Raw genomic sequence first — 13821 nt, forward strand, 5'->3', positions numbered from 1 at the left:
TGAGAAAGGAACGAGGGAGGGAAAGGGATTCAACATTTTCCACAACTTTTATAAAGCTTTAAAACTCCAGCCTAACATTTCATGTTATTCTAGCTGCACAGAACATGCCCAAGCTCCCAGCACAAATTAGGTATGGAAATCTGTCCACATTACACAATGTTACCAAGAATAAAAGTAAAAGAAATGATTAAAAAGTTTGAGTCATAATGACATTCACCGTTATTCTAACTGAAACAACATTATCCATTTATTTCAGAAGTGATATACACTGGAGACCATTTTGTCAAGTACATTTAAAGCTTTATTACATGTGCATGAAGATAAAAACAGGTTTGAACAAATATTTTTTTAAAAAAACAACTGTGAATATTATGCTCATCAGTGTGAGCCTCACTAGGTGCTGGGGAATAGACCACTTTCCATCTCAGGCAGCATGAAGCACACCCAATCAGATTTTGCATGATTAGATGCAAAGTAAGCACCCTCTATTGTGCCTCCACAATATGATTCAGCTCCATTCTCACAAAAGCACTCAATTTTTCCACTTTTGTGACAATTTTCCATTTTGCATACTCCTTGGCCCTGTTGAATAAGATGACTGATTTAGTAGCAATTAGCAGTTTTGTATTGTGGGTTCATGTCCAATAAGAAATAGATTTGAGACTGCCCAAACTTAATTCATGTAAGACCTACAGCCAACAAGCAGAGAATACTACCATCTCATCAATCTGAATTGGATTTGAAAGTAGGTATTAGAGGTGTGAGGGCCAGTCTATCAACCAATTCAATCTCAAGTTAGCATTGTCCAAGTAGATGTTGTATCAACAGACCTTTTAAAATTATAAAATCTTCATGAGTTAGTTTACATGAATATGGTGATAGTCTTCCAATAGTGAAAGGGCAGTCACATCATTAAAACAGAACCATTGGTCCACAGCTAACCACAGGAAGGGAACACTACTAGAAGATGCTTCTAGCTTTCTGGATTCAGGTGTGAAAAGACCACACATACTTGTGCAATATCATCGTACTCATAAGTTCTTTTTAAAAACGTATCCATCAGTCGCAATCCTGAAATACTCTGAAAAGAGGAATGAACAAAATTAAGTTATAGGAAGTATGAGCATCACTGAAGGAAACTGCAAGATTGGTTCCAAATTGTTAAAGGGACAGTGTTCACATTTGGTTGAAAGACACAACACAAGCTGCATTGAAATATCACATTGTTTGTATGTAACAGATCAAAGTGATACATAGCTATAGTGGCTCCTCAAACAAAACATGCTACATTTTATTAAAACAGCATCCCTTTGCCAGTGAGACAATGAAGAGTTAAACAGGAAACAAAATCAAAGAGAGACAGATGCAATGTATTCATTGTCATCACATGGTGCTCTTCTTCACAGCTGGTACAATTCCACAGTTTTGTAAATATATACAAGGGTGCTTGCTTCTGCGTTCAGCGGTAACACTCTTGCCTCAGAGTCTGAACATTGTTGGTTCAAGTTCCACTCCAGAAGGCAAACACTCCAGGGCAGACCCTGAAGTGTTGCACAGGCAAAGGTGCCATCTGTCATTAAACCAAGCCTCTGTCTGCCTTTAAGTGGATGCAAAAGATTCCAGGGAACCATTTCAAAGAGCAGGGCAGGTCTCCCTGGTGGCCTGGTCAATGTATATCCCCCAATAAATATCAATAAAACAGATTAGCTAATTATCACATTGTTGTTTGCAGGAACTTACAATGCAGCCTGACTGCACATGTTTTATAATTTAACAGAGACCACATTTTCAAATGGTATCTCACTGGCTATAAAGCACTTTGGGATGTCCTGAATTTGTGAAAGATGCAATATAATTACAAATCTTTCTTTCCACTAAGAGTGTTGTTCTCATCCTTGCTAACATTTGTCAAAATCAGCAACAGGAATAGTTTCAAAATTAAAAGAAAAACAATGTCATATGCATTGTCAGTGCTGAGAATAACAGACTCTAGGTAGAAAACAGCAAAAATCGAGCAAATCTTGCAAATATTCAGTTTTGTAAATTGTGAATAACAATAATCAACTTTAGAATCCCTACAGTGCAGAAGGCGGCCATTTGGCCCATTGAGTCTGCACCGGCCACAATCCAACCCAGAACTTTTCCCCGTAACCCCACCTATTTACCCTTGCTAGTCGCCGACACTAAAGGGCAATTTAGCATGGCCAATCCACCTAACCCACACATCTTTGGAATGTGGGAGGAAACTGGAGCACCCAGAAGAAACCCACACAGACACAGGGAGAATGTCTGTGTGGAGTTTGCACATTCACCCGAGGCCGGAATAGAACCCGGGTCCCTGGTGCTGTGAGGCAGCGGTGTTAACCACTGTGCCACCGTGCCGCCATCATTTAAATCATGACTGTACTGAAAACATGATTATGAATTAGCTTTAGTAATTTACATTGCTGACATTTAATGAAACTGTTCCAAGAAGCCATGAATATATTAATAAAACTGGTTATAAAATTAATTAAATTGTTTCTGAGAACTGAGTAAACCTCAGCCCTTGTACACTGTGGCCGAGGCTGCTACATGTGCTTTTGCCAGTTTACCATTTTTATTAAAAAGAATAGAAGAAAAAGAACAGACACAACTATATTCTTCCCAACTGTTGACAATTTTGGGTAAAGCCTTATTTAACATCCAAAATAAAATAATATAAATCTTGAACATAATGAAGTATCCAAAGTGCTTCACAGGAGTATTATAAAACAAAGTATGCTACTGAACCACGTAAGGAGATATTAGGTCAGATGACCATAGGCTTGCTCAAGGAAGTACATTTCAATAAGGGTCTTAAAGGAACAAAGTGATGTGGAGAGATGGAAAGGTGTAGAGACGGTATTCCAGAAATTGGTGCTGAGGCCATTAAAGGTATGGCCACCAATGGTGGAGCGATTAAAATTAGGGGATGCACAAGAGGTCAGAATTAGAAGAGTGTGGATATTACAGAGGACTACAGAGATAGGGAGGAGTAAGGGCATGGTGGGATTCAAAAACAAGGATGAGTATTTTAAAAATCAGGACATTGCGTGAATGGGAGCCAATGAGCACAGGAGTAGCTGAGTTTTGGATTACCTCAAATTTAGAGGGTAGAACATTGTAGACTGCCAGGGGTGGCTTGGAATAAACAAGTGTAAAGGAAACAAAGGCATAAATGAGGGTTTCAGCAGCACATGAGCTGAGAGAAGCAAAGTTAGAATATCTTAGAGGTGGAATAGACAGTCTTACCAATGGCACAATTGAGGTTATTAACTCATCTCAAAGAACACAGGAACAGGCCCTTCAGCCTGCACCATCACATTGTCCTATCTAGGCCAACTGCCTGTATCCCTCTATTCCCCGCCTGTTCATGTGTCTATCCAGGTAAGTCTTAAATGTCACTAACGCGGCTGCCTCAGCCACCTCACTTGGCAGTACATTCCAGGCCCCACCATTCTCTGTGCAAAAAACTTCTCCCGCACGTCTCTACTGAAACTTTCCCTCCTTAACTTGAACTTGTGCCCCCTTGTAATTGTCATTTTTGCCCTGGAAAAAAGCTTCCAGCTGTTCACCTTATCTATGCCCTTCAATTTTATAAATTTCTATCAGGTCACCCCTCAGCCTCCGTCTTTCCAGAGAGAACAATCCCATTTATTCAATCTTACCTCATAACTAATACCCTCCATACCAGGCAACATCCTAGTACTCCCTTCAGAGCCTCCATGTTCTTCTGGTAGTGTGGTGACCAGAATTGGACAAAGTATTCCAAATGTGGCCTAACCAACGTTTTATACAACTGTAACATAATTTGCCAACTTTTATACTCGATGTCCCGGCCGATGAAGGCAAGCATGCCATATGCTTTCTTCACCATCTTTCCACCTGTGCTGCCACTTTTAAGGATCTGTGGGCCTGTACTCCCAGATCTGTGTGTCTGTGCTCCTGCCATTTATTCTATAGCTCCCACCTGAACTGGATCGACCAAAATGTATCACCTCACATTTGTCTTGTTTAAATTCCATCTGCCATTTCTCCACCCAATTTTCCAGCCTTTCAATATCTTGCTGTATTCTCTGACAATTTTCTTCACTATCCGCAACACCACCAATCTTAGTATCATCCGCAAATTTGCTAATCAGATCAGCCTCGTTTTCCTTCAAGTCATTCTTCCAGGATCAAGTGACACTGGGGGCAGGATTTTACAGCCTCGTTCGAACGAGACCGGAAATTCCCACCTGAGGTCAATGGACGTTTCCGTTGTCTGCCCCTTGCCCGTTCCGATTCCATGGCGGGCGAGGCGGTCAAGTTCCAGCATGAGATTGTGAACAGGTTAACTTAAGACTGTTCCCAGGGAGAGGAATGAGTCAGTAGCTAGGTTTGGAGCAAAGTAGAAAGCAAATTTGTCAAGGCTATTTCATAATATAGGTTCCTGCTTTTTGACAGCTCTTTTTAGTCATAGGATTTACCTGTAAACCTTGCAAGGAGGCCAGTAGCTTGAGTGCAAGATGTAGAGAAGAATTTGGACTCAACTTTCCTAGCTGTCTTCCTGAAATGCCACACCAGTGGATTGCATTTGTATTGCACATTTCAAGCACCAGGTCCATTGTCCTCTCACTGCTAGGGAAAAGAAAACTGAATGAGATGTTCAGAACAATATCACAGACATTTTGCTGTATAAAAATAAAGATCTGAATGATTTACACATTGTATTGGCTAATCTGAATCATTATCAGTATAACAATGCTACTGAATCTAGAGCACAAATATGCCAAAACCCAGGTATGCTGTGAAATAAAGTAGAGACCTAGTAAAGATGTGAATCATACAGCTGGGCTAAATGCATGCTAGACAACAGCTTGGATATGACTCATTGGATATCGTGTGGTTTTGAAAACGTACTGTGGCAGGGTGAAAATGTGATTGGAGGAATTTGAACATGCGAGTTCTGGCAAATGTGGGCATGGACTTGGGAGGTGACAATCTGTTCAAGGACTTGAGGGGAAAAGGAGGTTGGAGATGGGGCAGTAGTTGACAAGGATGGTGAGTCAGGGGTAGTTGTTGAGGAGGTGATGCCAGCTGATTTGAAGGAGAAGGTGAACACTTGAAGATGAGAACCGTTTACAGAATTGGTTAACATGGGATCTAGGAGGGGGAAATTGGGTGATCAGCAATTTAGTGGAAGTAGGGCCAGGGTCTCGTGGGAAAGCTGAGCTTGGACAGAACAAATGGGGAGATTGGAAAGAAAGTGAAAGCTGAGAGTTCAGGGTTAAGGGAGTGTGGAAATTAAGAGGCAGTTTGAGCAGATGGGCTGGTGGAAGGGAAGGATGGGGCAAAGGCAGCTGAGTCCATGAGCTCCTGATACTTATTGTTGGGGTGAGAGTGAAGCAGACAGAGAGGAGTTTAATTTGATTGATAGCAGAGAGAAGAAACTGGGGTTATGCCTGCATTTCCAGGATGATTCTGGAATACTGAGCAGTTTTAGATTAGAGTAAGACCCAGGAGTACTTTATGTAGCCCAGCCTAATTTGGTGGGGAAGGCTAAAACAGTTGTTTGTCATCTCCTCTCCAATTTGTGCTCCATCGACTGGAGGGAATGGAGATGAGGGCCATACCAGGATGAGACGTTGTATTGGGGACTAGGGCATCAAAGGTGGAGATGAGGGTGCAAATTAGTAGCTGCAGCAATTTTTTGACAAACAGAGAGCTTTGAAAGTGCAAACCCAGGCCATTTTTCCAGGGAAATGTTGTCAGCCTAACCATTGTCAACCATATCATCAAAGACCCTTCCCCCTATCATGGGCACCTTTAGTAAAATAAATTCCAAGACTTTTCCAAGACCAAATTAAAATATTTCATGACCATTTTTTTCTTTCAAAGACATAAAATCTGGCACTTGTAGCTTTACAGAAGCATTGGAACTTTGCACTGTGTGTCAGTTATCCAATAACCTCAAATTTCTCACAAGAACACCTTGTCCTGTTGAATGTTTGTTCCTGTTCCATAAAAAAGTGCTAATAAGGTCACCTATTCAAAACATTAAAACATAAACCATCATTCTGTCACAGAAAAATATTAAATTCAGTCCTGCTTTATTTCCTTGAACGTACAAACGACCTGCTTTTCAGTATCGGCAGAGGCTGTGTGTATATTCTGCATGCTGTGCTGCTCAGGTGCTTCCACCTTATGCACAATCTACTCAAATGTCTGCAAAGCTTCAAGCTTCACTTTTTTCTTTGAAATAGCACCTCTTTGAACTGGATTTAACAAGCCATGTTAATTCGCTGGTGCATTCTCCAACTTCTGCTCTGTCATCTCAAACACAGGACTTAGGAGCAGGATTAGGCCATTCAGCCCTTCAAATCTGCCCCACCATTCAAAAAGATCATGGATGATCTGGCTGTGGTCTCAAGTACACTTTGCTGTCTGCCCTCCTTTGTCCATCAAAAATTTATCTAATTCTCCCTTGAATAAATTCATTGACCCAGCTTCAGCTGCTTTCTGCGGAAGAGAATTCCACATACAACCTTCCGAGAAAAATGTCATCTTTTCCATCATAAACGGTAGATCTCTTATTCTTAAAGCTGTGTCCCCCTCATTCGAGTCTACCCCAACAGGAGCAAATGAGTGGTATCCATCCTATCAAATCCCCTCAAGGTCTTGTATGTTTCAAAAAGATCACCTCTCATTTTTCTGGACTCCAATGGGTGTAAGTCCAACCTGTTTAACCTTTCTTCATAATATAAGGCCCTCACCCCAGAAATGAGTCAAGAGAAGCTTCTCTGAACTTTTTAAAAAACATTCAAGGGATGTGGACGTTGCTGGCTAGGCCAGCATTTACTGCTGGTTCCCAATTGTACTTGAGGTGGTAATGGGTGAGCTGCCTTCTTGAGCCGCTGTAATCTATGTGGTACAAGTACACACACAATGCGGGGCGCGGGAATGTTCCAGGATTTTGACCCAGCAACAGGGAAGGAATGCCGATATATTCCCAAGTCAGGATGGCAAGTGGCTTGGAGGGGATCTGCCAGGTGGTGTTCCCATGTGTCTGCTGCCCTTGTCCTCCTAGATGATAGGGTTGTGGGTTTGGAAGGTGCTGCCTAAGGAGCTTTGAGGATTTCCTCAGTGGATCTTGTAAAAGACGCACATTGCTGCCATTGTGTGTCAGAGGTGGGAGTGAGTTTGCAAATGGGGTGCCAAACAAGTGGGCTGCTTCATCCTGGATGATAGTGCTTCTCATGCAAGAATATATTTTTTTCAGTGAGATCAAAACTGTATACAATATTACCAATCTGGGTCTCACCAATGCTCTGTAAAGCTGCAGCAAAACTTCCCTACTTTTATATTCCATCCCCATTGCAATAAATGCCAACATTCCATTTGTCTTCCTAATCACTTTTGTACCTGCATGTTAACTTGTTGAGATACATGTACCATGACATCCAGGTCCCTCTGTATCAGTGAGTTCCACAATCACATATAGTACACTGCTTTTCTATTCTTCCTGCCAAAATGTACAAGGTCACAGTTCCCCACATATCCCAAAGCTCCCTAATTCATTTTAGCTAGATCTGCTGTCATACTCTTATTACTTTCATTCAATGAGTCTTAGACTCACACTTCTTCCCAACAAACTGAACATGAAATTCTATCATGATATGATCGCTGTCACCTCGAGGCTCCTTTACTATGAGGTTATTGATCAATCTTGTCTCATTGCTCTTTACCAGGTCTAAAACAGCCTGCTCACTGGTTAGCTCACCAACATGCTGCTCTGGAAAATTATCCTGAATGCGTTCCACGAACTCCATGCTCCAGACTGCCTTTGCCAATCTAAATTGCCCACTCTTTCTGTAGATTAGTTACCCATGATTATTGTTAAAGTCCAACAGGTTTATTTGGTATCACGAGCTTTCAGAGCGCTGATCCTCCATCAGGTGAGTGGAGAGGCGGGTTCACAAACACGGCATATATAGACACAGACTCAATTGTAAGATAATGGTTGGAATGCGAGTTTTTACAGGTACAGACAATGCGAGTGGAGAGAGGGATAATCACAGCTTAAAGAGGTGTGAATTGTCTCAAGCTAGGACAGTTAGTAGGATTTTGCAAGCCCAGGCCGAATGGTGGGGTTACATGTAATGTGACATGAACCCAAGATCCAGTTGAGGCCGTCCTCATGTGTGCGGAACTTGGCTATTAGTTTCTGCTCGGCGATTCTGCGTTGTCATGTGTCTTGAAGGCCACATTGGAGAACACTTACCTGAAGATCAGAGGCTGAATGCCCTGGACTGCAAAAGTGCTCCCCGACAGGAAGGGAACACTCCTGCCTGGTGATTGTCATGGTGTCCATTCATCCGTTGTCATAGCGTGGTTTCGCCGATATACATGCCTCAGGACATCCTTTCCTGCAGCATATGAGGTAGACAACATTGGCCATGTCGCATGAGTATGTACCGTGTACCTGGTGGGTGGTGTTCTCACGTGTGGTGGCCTTCAAAACACACGACAACGCAGAATCGCTGAGCAGAGACTGATAGCCAAGTTACACACGCATGAGGACGGCATCAACCGGGATCTTGGGTTCATGTCACACTACATGTAACTCCCACCATTTGGCCTGGGCATAGACAGGTGAATAGTCAGAGGCTTACAAGGGGACAAGGTGCGAGAGGGGGGAAGTTTAAGGGAGATGTGCTTAAATCTCCCTACCTTTACCAGCCAAAGCGCTCTCATATCCCCTCTTTGCATTTCTAATTGCTTTCTTAAGCTTCAACCTTTACTTTCTATACCTCACAGATGCCTCCACTGATTTGCTCCCCTTGTACTTTTTAAAAGCCTTTCTTTTCCTTCTCATTGTATCCTGAAGATCTCTGGTCATCCATGGTTCTCTGGGCTTGTTATTCCTTCCTATCACCCTGTTGTTGATTTATTAGTGTCACAAGTAGGCTTACATTAACACTGCAATGAAGCTACTGTGAAAATCCTCTAGTCACCACACTCGTGCCTTCCAGGTACACTGAGGGAGAATTTAGCACGGCCAATGCACCTAACCAGCACATCTTTCGGACTGTGGGAGGAAACTAGAGCACCCACAAGAAACTCACGCAGACACGGGGAGAATGTGCAGACTCCGCACAGGCAGTGACCCAAACCGGGAATCGAGCCCGGGTTCCTGGCACTGAGAGGCAGCAATGCTAATCACTGTGCCACCATGCCACCCATTTTCAACTGCTGCCTGGCTTGCGCTCCCATGCACTCTCGAGCAGTGGTTTCCAAACTTTTCAGTAACATGGCACACTTCAATGGGACAAACAATTCATTCACAACTTCCATTACTTTTCCAGGTTTTCGTTGAGCTGTAGGAACTGTGCCCAAGGTCAGGAGTGGGACTGTTCGTTAATGTTTCCAAAGTGTGCAACTCCATTCACAACCCCACTAATAATGAAGCCTACAGTCAGTCAGACCTGGACAACAACCCACCTTGGGCTGGCCATTGCTAATTAACATCTGCAGCACCGTCCTACAGTGACAAGCAGTTACAAGAACCAAGAAGTGGGGGCTGGGTACACTGCAAATCATAGAAATCATAGAAACCCTACAGTGCAGAAGGAGGCCATTCGGCCCATCGAGTCTGCACAGACCACAATCCCTCCCAGGCCCTACCCCCAAAAATATATTTTACCCGGGGCAATTTTTAAACTGGCCAATCAACCTAACCCGCACATCTTTGGATATCTTTGAAATATTTGACCCACCTCTATATCCATCAAAATCTTTTCATCATCTACAATGTTCACAGGAGTAGCTTAATGAACACACGCACATCTGTCAGTACAACTGTATCACCACATGGGAAAATTTAGATCAGGATAGAGCAGCTCATTTAGAATCCCTAAATGAGTGCATAAGGCAGCCATTTGGTCCATCAAGTCTGCACCAACTCTCCAAAAGAGCATCCCACTCCAAATCTGTAACCCCATGCATTTAACCCTTAAGCTACACACCTTTGGACACTAAAGGGCAATTTAGCATGACCAATCCACCCGACCCGCACATCTTTGGACCATGAGAGGAAACTCAAGGACAGTCACCGAAGGCTGGAGTTGAACCTGGGTCCCTGGTGTTGTGAGGCAGCAGTGCTAACCACTGTCACCGTGCGGCCCCTTGATGGGTGCAATTGCCATTAGATTGAATATCCACTCTTTCCATCACTCAGACACTATGGCTGCATTATATCTTGGTTACTGGATGCACTGCAGCAATATACTACGGTTAGCGCAATAGTGACTCCCAACCTTGCTACTTTTGACATCAGAATAAAGCCAGCAATATCACAAGAATGCCACCGCCTCCAAAGTAGCCATCATTCTCATTTGGACATCATCCGCTGTTCCTTCCTGAATCAATAGGCTGGAATTCCTTACCGAATTCCTTCACAAAAGGACTGCAGTGATTCAAAGAGAATTCCTTCAACCACCTTCCCAGGGCAACAAAAGTCAGTGCTGCCAACAAAAACACACACCTTAATGGATTGACACTATAATCTGAATGTGTCAATTTGCAAATCCCCATTACTTACTTCATCTATATCAGAAGCAGCTCAAAACGCCTACAGGGCATTTTTCCCACGATCATTTCAGATGTATCAATAAAATTGAGCCACAACACTAAGAATGATATGGCATAATTAGTATTAATGGTATTGAAAGGTTTGGGATCACTATTTGAAAATGCTGGTTGCTCTGGCACATTCAAACCTTTAATAATTAATTAGTTAGGTTTTTGTTTATGACTGGCGCTCTGACCCACAGCAATAATAACCTTCTTTTGTTACCACAGCTATACTTAAATCACAGCTGGGGGGGAATATTTATTTTTAAACCGCATTGATGACGGAATACTGTATACTTGCATCAGATCTCTCCCTGACTCACAAAGCAGCTGCAGCAGAAAGGTATGGGTTTTCATCCATCACCAAATACACTTAACCATAAAATTAAAGGAAAAACAAGAGCACGTGTAAATATTTCAAGAATGCTTATCCAGTGGATTTCACTTTCCTAGAGAGAGCGTAGGATTCCAGGTATCCACACTCAGCAGCAGACCATTTAGCCGATGTCAGCTGTAGAACCTCTCAACAGTACTCTGTTGAGTGTGGAGACCAGAGAGAGGACCATCACTGTAGGGAGAGGAAACGAAGTTCAAGCATAGTCTATAAAAACATTTCAACTTTAACCTTTGGGCGTTCAACAATTCAAACCAAAAATGCTTGCCCTTTAATAAGCTAAATTTCATACAGTAACATGTTGCATTCACCAGCAGTCCTACTATTACCTGCAATTCGTTATTTTACATGTAACTTCAAAAGGTTCTTCAAGATTTACAGTGTCTGGGATCACCTCCAAGGAAAGTCTTACATCGCCATATCCAGGAGCCTGAAATAAAACCATGTAGGAAACAAAAATTCAAATCTGTTTCATTATCCTTCTGAATGAAAGACCAGAAAAATAATTCACCATCTGGACCAAGAATTACAACATCTTCAGAGAACACCCTCAGGCTATGCGAGGCAACATTCTACAGTGATAAAGGTCCCAATATTTTCCTCCGGGTGCTCTGGTTTTCTCCTACAGTCGAACGATGTATGGGTTAGGTTGATTGGCCATGCTAAATTGACCCGTGTCCGGGAGATTAGTAGGGTAAATGAGGGTTACGGGAATGGGGCCTGGGTGGGATTGTGGTCGGTGCAAACTCAATGGGCCTCCTTCTTTACTGTAGGGATTCTATGATTCTATGAATCGCTTTGGATTCTCAGGTGAAGTTTAAAGTATAGAACATTATTTTGGTGTTAGTTAAATATAGCCAAGATTTGGTGAGTGAGAAACTTTGGATGTTCAGGCACATCTGGCACAATAGGCGGGACAGTAAGTTGCAATGAAGAAATAAGAACCTTATAAATAGATATAGATAGGTTAGGAGAGTGGGCCAAAATGTGGCAGATGGAATTTAACATGGATAAGTGAGAGGTCATGCATTTCGGTCGGAAAAATAGGATGGCGACTTATTATCTAAATGGGGAGAACTTTGGGGTGCTCGGGTGCAGAAGGATCTGGGTATCCTCGTTCATGAATCATAGAAAGCTAGCATGCAGGTACAGCAGATAACAAAAAACGAATGGAATGTTGGCATTTATAACTAAAGGAATAAAATATAAAGGTAAGGAAATACTGTGCAACTATACAAGGCATTGGTGAGACCCACCTAGAGTACTGTGCACAGTTTTGGTCCCCTAATTTGAGGAAAGATGTAGTGGCATTTGAGGCAGTTCAGAGGAGGTTCACTAGATTGATTCCAGAGATCCCAGAGATTCCAGAGATCCCAGAGATCCCAGAGAGGGGGCGGCACGGTAGCACAGTGGTTAGCACTGCTGCTTCACAGCTCCAGGGACCTGGGTTCGAATCCCGGCTTGGGTCACTGTCTGTGTGGAGTTTGCACATTCTCCTCGTGTCTGCGTGGGTTTCCTCCGGGTGCTCCGGTTTCCTCCCACAGTCCAAAGATGTGCGTGTTAGGTTGATTGGCCATGCTAAAAAATTGCCCCTTAGTGTCCCGGGATGCATAGGTTAGAGGGATTAGTGGGTTAAGATGTGGGGATATGGGGATAGGGCCCGGGTGGGATTGTGGTTGGTGCAGACTCGATGGGCCGAATGGCCTCTTTCTGCACTGTAGCATTCTATGAAGATGAGGGGGAGCTTCAGGTTTTTAGGTGTCCAGATCACTAACAACCTGTCCTGGTCCCTCCATGCGGGTGCTATAGTTAAGAAAGCCCGCCAATACCTCTACTTTCTTAGGAGATTAAGGAAATTTGGCATGTCCGCTACAACTCTCACCAACTTTTACAGATGCACCATGGAAAACTTTCTTTCTGGTTGTATCACAGCTTGGTATGGCACCTGCTCTGTCCAAGACCGCAAGAGACTATAAAAGGGTCATGAATGAAGTCCAGTCCATCACGCAAACCAGTCTGCCATCCATTGACTCTGTCTACACTTCCCATTGCCTTGGAGAAGCAGCCAGCATAATCAAGGACCCCATGCACCCCAGACATTCTCTCTTCTGCCCTCTTCCGTCGGGAAAAAGGTACAAAAGTCTGAGATCATGTACCAACTGACTCAAAAACAGCTTCTTCCCCGCTGCAGTCAGACTCGCATTAAGTTGATCGTTCTCTACACCCTAGCTATGACAGTAACACTACCTTCTGCACTTTCTCTTCTCCTTCCCTATGTACAGTATGGTTTGTCTGTGTAGAACGCAAGAAACAATACTGTTTACTAATACATGTGGCAATAGTAATCAAATCAAAGATGATAATAGTGTAACATTCAGTGCAATGGGCCATATATCAACATTTTTTAAGTTCCATTGATGAATACAATGCCTGAGCAAGCATTAACTGCACAGAACTATACCACAAGCTTTCATAATGTGGAATTTTGACTCCGTACATAATTTTGGAGAAAACTGAATTGTGCACATCTACTAACCATTCGTTGCAACTGACTTGTTTGTAGCCGTCCTCTTTCACCCAAGTTTGTTTTCCAGACTATATCCAATTTTCCAATAACTGTGACTCCCTTAAGGACCCCAGCTTTCTCTGCAAATTCAGGCTTAGGCTTGAGACAGTATAGATATTGCCGTGTGTCCATAGGCTGCAAGTATGTCATCTTCCCGAATGTGGAGCAGCTGAACAGAACAGAAGCACTTCAATAAAATTATCTGTTACCTTCTTACTTATCTCCA

The 13821-nt window shown here is 42.9% G+C and overlaps 1 protein-coding gene across 7 annotated transcripts in view; it reads right to left on the bottom strand.

The window, feature by feature from the left end:
- Window positions 1-216: 216 nt before the first annotated feature.
- The window catches only part of trappc13 (trafficking protein particle complex subunit 13), a 59847-nt gene continuing 46242 nt past the window's right edge, over window positions 217-13821 (bottom strand). For 3 of the 7 annotated variants that reach the window (XM_078218078.1, XM_078218098.1, XM_078218114.1), the window contains 4 exons: window positions 13566-13764; window positions 11359-11459; window positions 4491-4641; window positions 217-1081 (listed from right to left, as the gene is read on the bottom strand). In XM_078218078.1, coding sequence (XP_078074204.1) covers window positions 974-1081; window positions 4491-4641; window positions 11359-11459; window positions 13566-13764 — 559 coding nt within the window. In that variant the 3' untranslated portion in view covers window positions 217-973. Of the gene's footprint in view, window positions 1082-4490; window positions 4642-10603; window positions 11204-11358; window positions 11460-13565; window positions 13765-13821 lie in introns of those variants that run through there. The other 4 variants (XM_078218107.1, XM_078218088.1, XM_078218125.1 and 1 more) reach the window with 2 other exon arrangements.

Source organism: Mustelus asterias, chromosome 1 (assembly GCF_964213995.1).
Source record: "Mustelus asterias chromosome 1, sMusAst1.hap1.1, whole genome shotgun sequence".
In the NCBI taxonomy this organism is placed as follows: Eukaryota; Metazoa; Chordata; class Chondrichthyes; order Carcharhiniformes; family Triakidae; genus Mustelus; species Mustelus asterias.